The 13,244-nt window shown below is 37.6% G+C and overlaps 1 protein-coding gene across 1 annotated transcript in view; it reads left to right on the top strand.

Annotated features, from left to right (window-relative positions):
- Positions 1–13,244, top strand: part of LYST (lysosomal trafficking regulator) — a 264,929-nt gene that overhangs the window by 151,842 nt on the left and 99,843 nt on the right. The window contains exons 30-31 of the mRNA XM_075532181.1: positions 2,332–2,510; positions 5,968–6,174. Coding sequence (XP_075388296.1) covers positions 2,332–2,510; positions 5,968–6,174 — 386 coding nt within the window. The remainder of the gene's footprint in view (positions 1–2,331; positions 2,511–5,967; positions 6,175–13,244) is intronic.

Below are 13,244 nucleotides of genomic sequence, written 5' to 3' on the forward strand. Positions count from 1 at the left end.
CTGGATTCCTTTAGTTTCTTTTGTTGTCTGCTATTTCTGGCTGAAACTTCTAGCACAGTGTTGACTGACAGTGAAGTGAAGGGTTGTCCTTATCTGGTTCTGGCTTGAAAGGGAATGCCTCCAGTTTCGCCCTCCTGAATGAAATACTGACAGTTGGTTTTGCATATGGCCTTTATTATGTTGAGAAATTTCCTTTCTATTCCTATTTTGTGGAGTGTTTTATGAAGAATTAGTATTAGATATTGTCAATTGCCTTTTTCTGTTTTGATTGACTTGTTCATATGATTCTTATTTTTTGTTTTGTTTGTGTGGTGCATTGCATTGGTTGTGTTTCTAATGTTGAACTATCCCTGAGTCCAAGCAATTTTCAATCACTTTATATACATGCAAAAAGTGGACAACGAATACAAAAACCTAAAGAGGAATTGGTGTACTTAAGTTATGGCATTGATGAAGAATATTGTATATACCATTGACTTACAGAAGAGAATAAAATGCACAGCCAAAACACTACTTAGAAGTAAGGATGGTAAAAGTTTGTCTCATGCATTTCGGACAGGTTTTCAGGTGGGACCTTGCAATAGAACAGGACACAATGCTTAGTGAAATAGCAATGATTATGAGGAAGGTGCACATTTTGGCAGTATTTCATTCTGTTGTACATGGAATTGCATCAGTCAGAACAACACCTAATTATAACAAAGTAAAGTGAATTTTCATTGGTTTAAATTTATGCTTGGAATAATAAATACGTGTGTCTAAAGATAGATTACACAATAAACAATATAAACATGTGCTTAAGGCATCAACCAAGTGGAATACCAGTTGTTCAGAGGAAAAATCCACAGATGTTAGATAGATATGACATAAGAAAAAGCAAGCATTCCAGTGGAAGTGAACTACTGGGCACGAACTGAAATCGACACCTGCTCCAGTATGTGAGAATGTGCTAGCCGGAAATAAAGGTGGGATCACAGGGTACTGACATTCAAGGTTGTTTAAGCTATGAGGCCCCTACCACTTTCATTGATATCAATCTCCTATGATTGCCTCTTGTGCAATTGAAACTCCTTGGGCGTAGACTGTTTCTTTCTCATAAATGAAATGGGCATGGACTGACAAGTCTTGAATCCAGAATGACCAGTGATTGGGTGAGAATTGATTTTATTAATAAGTCTTTGATCCATTTTAAGAGAATCATTTGTACATCTAGGTCTGCTGATCCAGCAACTCCAGCTAGGTGAACCAGTAATACTCTGCTGTCATATAAAGACCAGTGTCTGTAATCTCTGCTTATGTCCTTGATAACCAATGAAGATTCTAGTCCCAGATGATACATAAAAGTGAAGGAATTGAAAAAAAAAGAGTGAATTTGAATAAGTTGACAATAATAATGAGTTCATTCAAGTTACTTTTAAACCAGCATTTATGTACAGCGTTTTAACTGGTTTGTTAAAAATAATTTTTTAACTTTTAAAATTTGGCATGCACAAGAATGTAAACTACCATATATTTAATATAATACTAATAGGCAATAATAAAATACATAGATTAGGTCACGTGTTGATATTAATATTTATCTGGCACAAAATGTTTTAATTTATGTATCAAGTGAGTTTCACTTTTATTGTCTGTTTTGTGGGACACAGTATTTGTTATTACTCTATTTGCTAATGAACAGATATTAGGTCTATTACAAGGATACAAAACTCTGTAAATATAGCGCATTCAACAACAATAAGTGTGTTTCTAAATTCTTTTTCCTAAAAAGCAACTATAGGTGTCTTTCTGAACAGTACATTCATATTTTAGCAGAATATTTTGAATTCCAATGTAAAGAGTTTAAACAAATCCTCAAAGAAATAAAGAATATTTAGATCTTAAAATGACATAAATGTATTTCATTTTCCATTTTCCCTCAGACTTTCTTTTAAGAAATTGATTGGTATTATTTAAAAAGTTATAGTAAGCAAAGATATAAACAGTAAAACTCATATTCCTTTTGAATATGTAAGAGACAGGGACACCACAGATTGTTTGTATTTAGGGCCCTCACATGCCTTAATATGGCTTACAGTGTGCTAATAAATTCATACTACTTCACATATAAATATATGTGCATATATATAATATTTTAATAATCATGCATAAAACCGTTCTGAAAAACTATGTATAAGGAATATATAGTAGAGTATATATCTACCTTGTATCTACTACACATTTATATTGTGAGTTTAATTACTAATTACATAGAATATTTTACCAACATCATTACCATTTGTAATGGTGAGATGTCAGTGATTTAACTAATCTTTTTTTTTTAATTCAAAGAGTTTAATCCAGATGTTGTTGACATTTTGAGTACTCCAGAAAACATAACTCAAAGCAAGAACTCAGTTCTCCAGACTGAAATTTCTGAGGAGAATATTCATCACGAACAGCCTTCTGTTTTTAATCCATTTCAGAAAGAAATGTTCACCTATTTGGTAGAAGGATTCAAAGTATCTATTGTAAGTAAATTAATTCATTGTGAGGTGTTCATTCACACTTGGATTAGAGATTTTTATGTGCCTATATCTTAAGTTCCTAAAATAATATTTCTTTGTGCTCTTCCACAGGATTTTCAGATACTCAAACAACTTGAATTTTTAATGCTGGGACAATCTATATTTTAAATTTACCCTTTCAAAAAGAGCTCACTTCAGGCAGTGTTACAATCGGATTATACTTTTATAAAATCAGCATTAGAAAACTCTTGGGCTTTATGATTGTCAAGAGAGTTTAAATTAATAGCCTTGATTTTTTTATTATGCTAAAATTCACATAACATAAAATTTACCACTTTAATTATTTTTAAATGTATATTCAGTTGTATACAACCACCACTACTATTTAGTGCCAGAATATTTTCATCTCCGCAAAAAGGAAACTAATCACCCAATTTCACTCAGCTCCTGGCAACCCCTAACCTATATTCTGTCCTATGGGTTTCCCCTTTTATGGACTTTACATACAAATGGGATTATATAATATGTGTTTATTTGTCCACTTTCTTTCACTCAACATAATGATTTCAATGTCTATCCATGTAGTACTTAACTTTTTTTCATTAAATTTTGTAGTTTTAAAATCATCAGCCTACTGAGCTTCACATTTAATTCCAATTTTTCTTTTAACTTCACATCTTCCTCTTTTAAATTTCCACTTATTTTTTGTTTATTGTGGTAAAATACACCTAACATGAAATTCACCATTTTAACATGTACAAATCAGTGGCATTAAATGCATTCTCAAGGTTCTGCAATTCTCACCACTGCCCAGTTCCAGAAATTCTTCACTACCCCAGAGGGAAATCATACTCATTGATCAGTCACTGCCCTTTCCTTTCCCTCAAGTCTCTGTTCCAGCTCACAGCAATCCTAAAGTAGCAATCCTGACTCTCAAAGCAATCACGGCTCTGCTTTCTCTCCCAATGTAATTTTCCTGTTCTGAGCATTTCAGGTGAATGGAATGAACATTTCAAATGAATGCTGTCCTTGTGGCTGACTGGCTCTTCGGAGAGTAGAATGTTGTTAACTTGCATCTGTTTTGTACATATCACAGTACTAGATTCCTTTAAGGCTTTGGGTCCTTCCTACCTTTAGGTTATTGTGAGCAATGCAGCCAAGAACATTCATGTACAAGTTTTTGGTTTAAACATGTTTTAAAGTCTATGAATATATACTTAGTAGTGGAATTACTGCGTCTTAGGGTAATTCTGTGTTTTACTTTTAGACACTGCAATGGAATCATTTTACAATCCAAACAACAGGGCACAAGGGGCCAATTTGTCCACATCTTTAGCTCAGCACTCATTATTTTATATTCTTTTGAATGAGCCCTGGTAGTGTCATGGGTTGTGAATTATGCTGCTCACCATGAGGTCATCAGTTCAAAAACACTAGTTGCTCCATGGGTGAAAGATGAGACTTTCTCCTCCCATGAAGATTGACAGTCTCAGAAACCCTCAGGCAGTTCTACTCTGTCTTAGAGAGTCACTGTGCGTAAGAGATGACTCAAAGGCAGTGAGTTTGATTTTGGGGTTTGTTTGGGGTTTTTTTTTTGATGAATGAGGGTGAAGTAGTAAGGTTGTTACTTCCTGGGTGACTAATAATCTTAAGCATCATTTAATATGTTTGTTGGCCACTTATATACCTTTAAAAATGTTTATGTCCCTTGCTAATTACTTAATTGGATTGTTTACCATTTTGTTGTTGAGTTATAAGAGTTCTACACGTCAATCCGTTTTGAATACTAGATACTTACTACTGAATAATGCTATGCAAATGTTTCACAGGTTGTCTTTCCACTTTGAGAGTGTTTTTAATGCACAAAAGTGTGAAACTCTAATGAAGTCCAGTTTATCTATATTTACTTTTGTTGCTTGTAGACTTGGTGTCATAGTTAAGAAACCATTACCAAAAGCAAGGTCATGAAGGTTTTCCTCATGTTTTCTTTTATGAACTTAATAGATTTAACTCTAACAATTAAATCTTTGCATTATCTTGAGTTAATTTTTGTATATAGTGTGAAGTAAGGACCCAATTAGTCAGTTTTTAAGTGACTTATTCAAATCCACCTTGAAAGAACAGCCTAGTGGTCTCCTTCCAAAGGATCACAGCACTTGAAAGACATGTGGGAGCATAGCTCTATTTTGAAACATAGGGTCACCGTGAATTGGAATGGACTCAGTAGCAACTGGTCCTGAGTTACTGAATTATTATGAAGTTTAAATATTGGCTTAAATGAATCTAAAACTTTCAAAGTTATATACAGAAAACTAACAAATGTCAGGTTGCATTTATCATTTTCTCACTTTGGTGTCTTTGAGTCACTGTCACCCATAGTTGACAGGTGAAAAACCAGCCAGTTCAATCTTTAGCTACTAAAAGCCCAACTAGTCCTAGCAGAACTCAAGTCTCTGCTGTCTGTAACTGTAAAGTCACTTTGGATGTCTAGCACTGAATAGGGAAAGAAGCTGCATGTTTCACTTAGAATCATTCACACCAAGGGCCCTTACAAGAACCAAACCCACTGTCATCAAGTCAATTCTAACTTACAGAGTAACTATATAGGAAATAATATACAGGATTTCCAAGACTGTAAAACTTCACAGGAGCAGAAAATCTGATCCGTTTCCCAAAGAAGGGCTGGTAGGTTTGAATCTCGAAGTTAGCAGCCCATTGCCTAACCCCAGTGTCACCAGTTTTAAACCAGGTATAGGCAATTTGATCAGGATTGGGCTAGATTTTGTAAGAGCACAATTGAAATAGATTATTCGGTGATTTTTAGAGGCTATCAATGGCCAAGCCTTGGTGCCATAATAGTTCCACATTTGTCTGTGATCCTTAAGGTTAGCAGTTTGAAACCACCATCAGCTCGGCAGGAGAAAAATGGGGCTCTCTACTCCCATACCAGTTACAGTCTTGGAAACTCAGAGGGCAGGTCTACCCTGTCTTATAGGATCACTGTGAGTCAGTACCGACTCCACGGTAGTGAGTTGTTTTTGTTTTTGTTCAATGGCCAGCACATAAATGGTTCTTAAATTGTGACTATATTTTAATATTAAATCAAATCTTTATTATAAATCCTTTCTGTTTTATGTTACAAAATCACTTTGGGCTTCTCACCATTGTTCTTTGATAGTTCAGTTTTCATATGCTTTTTTTTTTCCACTTTATAGTTTCTAAACCCTCAGAAATTTTTCAAATGCCATAGGATTTTACCATCTTTAGCCATCCCTGTTAAGCTTCCACTTGTATAGATCTATATATGCATTTCCAGATTTGACTTTTAAAACAAATTTAAAATAAAACACTTTCCATGATGTACACTATTTTTCCCCATGATATATTTTTAGGATACATTGAAATTAGTGTATTTTTACATCAGAAGAGTGATCTTATTTCATTTCTATTTTGATTTAAGAGTTCAAATAAACTCAGTGGATCTAAACAACAGTGGACTAAAATCCTGTGGTCTTGTAAGGAAACCTTCCGAATACAGCTTGGGAGACTGCTAGTCCACATTTTGTCACCAAGGCACACTTCACAAGAGAGAAAACAAATTTTTGATATCGTTCATGAACCAAATCATCAGGAAATACTACGAGACTGCCTCAGCCCATCTCTGCAAGTAAGTGTTCTCAGCATTTTGTAAAACTTTTAGTGAAATATAAAGTTAATTATTCTTGTATTTTCTTGCCTGCTGCCATGAAATATATTTCTTTAACTAAATAATTTCCACTAAAAATCTTTCTACAGATATTTTTAAAAAATCATTTTATTGGGGGCTTGTACAACTCTGATTGCAATCCATACATAAATCCATCATGTCATGCACATTTGTACATTTGTTGCCATCATCATTCTCAAAACATTTGCTTTCTACTTGTTTCCTTGGTATCAGCTCCTCATTTTTCCCCTCCCTCCCCACCCCACTTCCTCAAAAATCCTTGATAATTTATAATTTTTTTTCAGGTCTTACACTATCTGACATCTCCCTTCACCCACTTTTCTGTTGTCCATCCCTCAGGGAGGGGGTTATATGTTGATCCTTGTAATCGGTTCCCCCTTTCTACCCACCCTTTCCCTCTACCCTCACGGTATCTCTACTTTCACCACTGGTCCTGAGGGGTTCATCTAGGATTCCCAGTTCTTATCTGTACCAGTGTACATCCTCTGGTCTAGCTGGATTCCTAAGGTAGAATTGGGATCATGCTATTAGGGGTGAGGAAGCATTTAAGAACTAGAGGAAAGTTGTATGTTTCATTTTTGCTACACTGCACCTTGACTGGCTTGTCTCCTCCCCCTGACCCTTCTGTAAGGGGATGTCCGTTGCCTTCAGTTGGGCTGTGGGTCCCCACTCTGCAGATACTCTTATGTGAGCTTCTATTTAACTTCTATTTTCCAGTGATTAAATTAAGAATTACTATATATGAGTTCTTGTAACATCTGTTGTGGTTTCTTAATAAATCTTGAATGTTTGTTACCTTTAAGAAGAGTTTGGGAACTTTTCAAAGAAATAAGTTAGTCATTAAATGTCTATACTAAATAGCCTAAACAGCAGTAGGTACTATAGTCATTGAAAACAAAACAAGAAATGTTGGTCATTTGGTATGATCAAAAGCAGAATACTCAAGATAACTTCAAAATCTATAAATTCAATCACTGTAAGAGTGGTAGATGGAAATTTTAAATAGCACATCCACTTAAGAGAACTAATGAGCAGTTTCTTATTAAACAGACACTTATTTTATGTTTTTAAAAGCTGGAAATAATACTAATGGCTATTACCAGTGATATATATAAATATATTTATACATTAAACATACAGAAATTACAAGGAACAAATGCATCTAATATCATGGTTTGCCTTCCCACCCACTCCCGGAAAAATAAGCAAACAAACCAAACCTGTTTCCCTTAAGTTGTTACTGCTTCCAGTGGCCTGTCGGACAGACGTGTGACTGCTCCGCTAGCCTCCAAGGCTGAGCTTGACAAAGCAGACTGCCACTCTTCCTACCCCAGAACAGCTCTCCTCTCCTCGCCTCGTGTTTTCGGGGTTCAACCAATACCATCGACCACGCCTCCCAGCTGCAGGTCCCAAAAAGGCCAGACCAGGAGACCACCCCCTCTTTTACTGCTACTTCTCTGCCTTCCACACACCTGTGCTGTGGTCACTCTCTCTTTTCTCGACCTCAGGCTGCCTGCCATGTGTGGGTGTGTAGTCCCACGGGATTGCCAGTGTTCTTAACTGTAAAACTTTAAACTTCTTCTGTCCTTTATAAAAACTCACTTGGATCACAAACTAGGCTTCAGCATGAATTCTTTTTATGCAAAACTCACTTGGATCACAAACTAGGCTTCAGCGTGAATTCTTTTTATGCAAAGCCAAGAATGGAGGTGTTTCCCACCCGAGGAATCTAACAGATACTGGTAGGATTTACCTGTGAGTAATTGTGAACAGGATTCCCTGGAGTGCCATTCTGAACCTCTGAGAAGCAGGAAGTAGTGGTGGGGAATCTCATTACCAGCAAGAGCCAGGTGTGGATCAATCCTGATCCAGTGAACCTCCTGGATCCAGATGATCCTATACCATTATACTGAGCAGCAGCAGAACCAGGAGCCTGAGTGTGGTGCAGAGTGATAGATTTCCCAACCCACAGAGCAAATTGAGATCGATGCTTAGTGCAAGAGGCTGGCTTGTGGAGTGGGGTGGCAGAGCAGTTAGGTACAGTTTGTCTAGTGTCATATGTTTGGCATAGTATATCAGGGGGCTTCAAAAAGTGAAGAAATGGAAGGAAAAGATGATGGAGTTTTCCCACCACTTAAAGTCTCCTATTGTCATAGCATGCATTTTCTACTTTTACAAAACTTTAAAGAAACGTATTGATATACTTTGGTATAATTTAATATAATAATTATGTTTTGATACCTGTCACAAAGTAGCACCTGTTTCTTATGAATCATTTTATGTACCTTGGATGTTGAATATAACAGGCTTTACGGGGGCTGGGATCGCGGAGCAGAATGTACACTGTATGGCACAGGACTGTATTACTAATCCACCCACTGCCGTCAACTTGATTCTGATTCAGGGCAATCTTACACAGGGTTTCCAAGGCTTTGTACACCTTTACAAGAACAGACAGACTTACTCCTGCAGTGTAGCTGGTGGGTTTGAACCACTGACCTTATGCTTAGCAGGCCAGTGCTTGTATTAATACTAAGTAAGCAATATTTACCTAAGATTCACCATGTGCCTGGGCGTACACTGTCAGTGGTCTCAATCTTCCTCATGCTGTGATCTGTAATACAGTTCCTCATGTAGTGGTGACCCCCAGCCACAAAATTATGTTTGTTGCTACTTCATAACTGTAATTTTGCTGATACGAATCATAATGTAAATATCTGATATGCAGGATAATTGAAGATAATTAAAGCATAGTGATTAACCACAATACAATATGTAATATATATATTGTGAAATATTTGTGTTTTCCATTGGTCTTAGGTAACCCCTGTGAAAGGGTCATTTGACACCCCCCCCCCAAAGGGGTCGCAACCCACAGGTTGAGAACCGCTGCTCTTAGTTCTTCACATGTACCAACTATACAAAATCCATCCATACACAGCTCAGAAAATATAAATGATTAAATGTGTGAGAATGATTTGCCCTCACCCCCTCCAAAACAAGCACAATAGAACTGTAAGTTCTTTTTAAGGATGCTATTATTATACAGAGATGCCCAGGTCTCCAAGAGATGGACCCCTGCAAATAGAGACAGAGCCTGACTGGAGGGCCAAGGGTACTTGGTCTTGTTCATCTTGTCTCTGGGGCTCTCACCGAGGCAGAACAAGAGGTGAGGAGAGCAGGACACTCACGTAGGCATTGAGGGCATCTTTGGCTTCTCTGTCTGAGACACCCATAGTCATCAATGTCACAATGCTCACACACCTCTCCAGCTTCTCTGTCACACCACCAGCTATGAAAGACTCCTGGCCCAAAAAGAGTGGGAAAAACAAATTTAAACATTCGTTGCCCTCATCATTCTCAAAACACATTATGCTTTTTCTTTGGGATCATACTGATAAAGTTTTGTTTCATCTACTGTTATATTTATTCCAAGTAATGGTTCAGGATCTTAAATTTTTCATTGAAAGCTGTGCTCTTGTCTGCAGCTGATCTGGGTGCAACAGTCTCGGGGCCCACTGAGCAGCAAGTTTCTCCATTTTGACTTTCCTGTTAGAACTGTGTACGCTGAACCAGTTGAGAGGTCTATGGTGCTAGCGATTGTTGCTTCTGGTATTCATCTGGCCGATCAAGTAGGGCACAAACAATATTAATTTTTCTTTGTAAATTGGTATGATGGTCTGTAGCTGTAGGCTTCCTCTTCAACATAATCTTATCCCTTCTTTATTGGGACAAGCCCAATAAACTTTTCCTAAAGCATCAGTACTTTCACCATCTTCCACCCAAGCTTACGAAGTTTGATTTTGTGCGAGCTGCAATTTTAGCAAATTCTTGTTACTCTAATAAGGCCTCACTTCAAACTGATTTCTTATCCTTCTTAGTGCCTCAACTAGATGATACACAGACATTTTATAATAAGTTAGCTCAAGTCTTATTTTGGTACAAATTTTAAAAAAATTTTTGCACAGTTTTCCACAAGGCTCTTTTCCCATGAACTTTTTGAAGACCTCTCATACACAGACCCCCTAATTCCTTTTCACAGCTGTATTTCATTAGTAATCTGCATAATATTTAAAGCCACAGGCTTTTCTACTATTGTACACATTCATTTAATGTGTTCTCTCCCATAACCCTTTTTTCCAGATAATCTGTGAATGTTTGCTGCCGTGCTGTTTCAGTCTCATTGCCCACTGACATGACATGCCTCCCTCCTCTCATTGTCTATTCATATACATGCCTAGTCTACCCATATTGCCAAATACCCAGCTCACTTTCTATTGCCTTCAGAACCTTTCTCACCACTTTTAGTCCATTTAGAATTCTTTCTTCTTATAAACGTCATTGAGTATTTTATTTGATACATTTTAGCATTTCATTATTTTCTCAGAATCCATTTTTAATAGATTAACTCCTTTAAACCAGTTTCTTGCCAGCTAAAAACAAAACACTGTTTTTGTGTGTCTGTCCCCAGTAGCACCTTTTATAAGACCACCAGTGATCAGATTGTTAAAATGAGATACTAAAAACTTTAAGACTCATGAAAATAGTCATAGCTTTTTTTTTGGCCATCTCTTCAGGCCTTTTACCCACAAAGCATCTGTCCATTGTTCTCATTTTTTCAAGTGGCAGTTGTCTGCTGACTAACTTAAAATATTGTTTTAAATTGAGCTGTCCTATTTTGACTAGTGCATATGTTCATCATGTACTTCTTGGAAATGACATGTGATTTTTCATGCTAATTTTTTAAAAATTAATAAATCTTTTTATTGGGGCTCATACAACTCTTATCACAATCCATGCATACATCAATTGAGCAAAGCACCCTTATACATTCATTGCACTCGTCATTCTCAAAATTCACCTTCTACTAGGGTTCCTAGAATCAGCTCTGTTTCCCTTTTTCCCTCCTCCCCCTCCCTCCGCTAATATTTTTTTAAAATCATTTTTGGGGGGCTCTTGCAGCACTTTTAACAATCCATACACTAATTGTATCAAGAACCTTTGTACATATGTTGCCATCCTCATTTCTAAAACATTTTCTTTCTACTTGATATCAGCTCCTCTTTTTTCTCCTCCCTCCACCATCCTCTCACCTTCATGAATCCTTGATAATTTAGAAATTATTTTTATTTTCATATTGTATGCTGTCCACTGTCTCCCTTCACCCACGTTTCTGTTGTTCATCCACCTGGGGGTTGGGGGTTATATGTTAATCATTGTGATCACTTCTCCCCATTTCTCCCTCTTCTCACCCCTGCCTTTCCCCTACCCTCGTGTTATCTCTACTCTAATTGTTGGTCCTGAGGGGTTTATCCCAGATTCTGTGTGTTGAGAACTCATATCTGTACCAGTGTACATGCTGTGGTCTAGCTAGATTTGTAAGATAGGACTGGGGTCATGATAGTGGGGAGGAGAAAGCATTAGAAAACTAGAGGGATGCTGTGTTTTGTCAGTGCTATACTGCACCCTGGCTGGTTGGTCCATTCCCTGTGATGATTCTGTGAATGGGATGTCCAGTTGTCTACAGATGGGGTTTGGTTGTCCATTCCAACCCCCCTAATTCACATTGAAATGGTTGTTTGTTTTGGGTCTTCTGATAACTGATCCCATCAACACCTCGTGATCACACAGGTTGTTGTGTTTCTTCTATGTGGGGTTTGTTGCTTCCCTGCTAGATGGCTGCTTGTTTGACTTCAAGATTTTAAGGCCCCAGATGCTGTATCTTTTGATAGCCAGGCACCATCAGCTTTCTTCACCACATTTGCTTATGCACCCACTTTGTCTTCAGTGATCTTATCAGAAAGGTGAGCATCACAGAATGCCAGGGTATTAGAACAAAGTGTTCTTGCATTGAGGGAGGACTTGAGTAGAGACCCAATTCCATCTGTTACCTTAATACATAAATATATGTACCTATCCCTATATCCCTGTCATTATATATTAATATATTTACCTATGTACATGCATGTGTTTCTACCTCTATAAATGTCTTTTGCCTTCTAGTTCTTTCCTCTGTTTCCTTTTACTTTCCTCCTGTCTCTCTATGGTGTTCAACCTTCATTCAGCTCTCTGTACTTCCTCTTGGCTACACTGCACTTGATCAAACCCCACCAGGCATTCTATGCCCTCCTCGCCATCAATTTTAGATCTCTCTCTCTCTCTTTCTTTCTTTCTTTAATAAATCATTTTATTGGGGATCATACAACTCTTATCACAACCCATACATACATCACATACATTCGTTGCCCTCATCATTCTCAAAATTCGCCTTCCACTTGAGTTCCTGGAATCAATCAGCTCATTTTCCTTTTTTCCCTCCCCTTTTTTAAAAAATCATTTTATTGGGGCCTCATACAATTCTTACCACAATTCATACATACATCAATTGTATCAAGCACATTTGTGCATTCATTGCCCTCATCATTCTCAAAATATTTGCTTTCCACTTAAGCCCTTGGTATCAGTTCCTTATTTTCCTCCTCCTTCCCCACTTTCCCCTCCCTCATGAACCCTTGATGATTTATAAATTATTATTATTTTGACATCTCTTATTGTTCCCTTGTCCCTAGATTTGTTGTCTACCTCTCCACTCCCCTCCTTTTCCCCCACCTCCTCCTCTCCCTTGTCTTTCCAGAACTGTCTGCCCCATGTTTTTTCCACAGGACTGTTTATCTTGCCTATCTTATCTAGATAGACAAGGGTGGGAGCAAAGCCTATGAATAGTTCACGGTCTGTCTGTGACCTCTATGAATGTTTTCTGATGGGGTCTAATGCAGTGCCAAGCCCTGCCCCTACCCCCACCCCCGACCCTAGAGTCCAAAGTCTATTTTCAGCATTCCTGGTGACTTTGTTGCTTTGTTCCCCTTGCTGCTCTGTTGCACTCCCTTTGTTTTACACTCAGGTGTGGGGTTGGGGCTCAGACCAGACACAATTCCCTCACTTTGTTTTTGGGGAGCCCCCCACAGCTTTGCATGCTAATTTAAATATCACCTAATATTATATCTTTCAAA

Source organism: Tenrec ecaudatus, chromosome 1, assembly GCF_050624435.1.
Source record: "Tenrec ecaudatus isolate mTenEca1 chromosome 1, mTenEca1.hap1, whole genome shotgun sequence".
NCBI classification, from domain to species: Eukaryota; Metazoa; Chordata; class Mammalia; order Afrosoricida; family Tenrecidae; genus Tenrec; species Tenrec ecaudatus.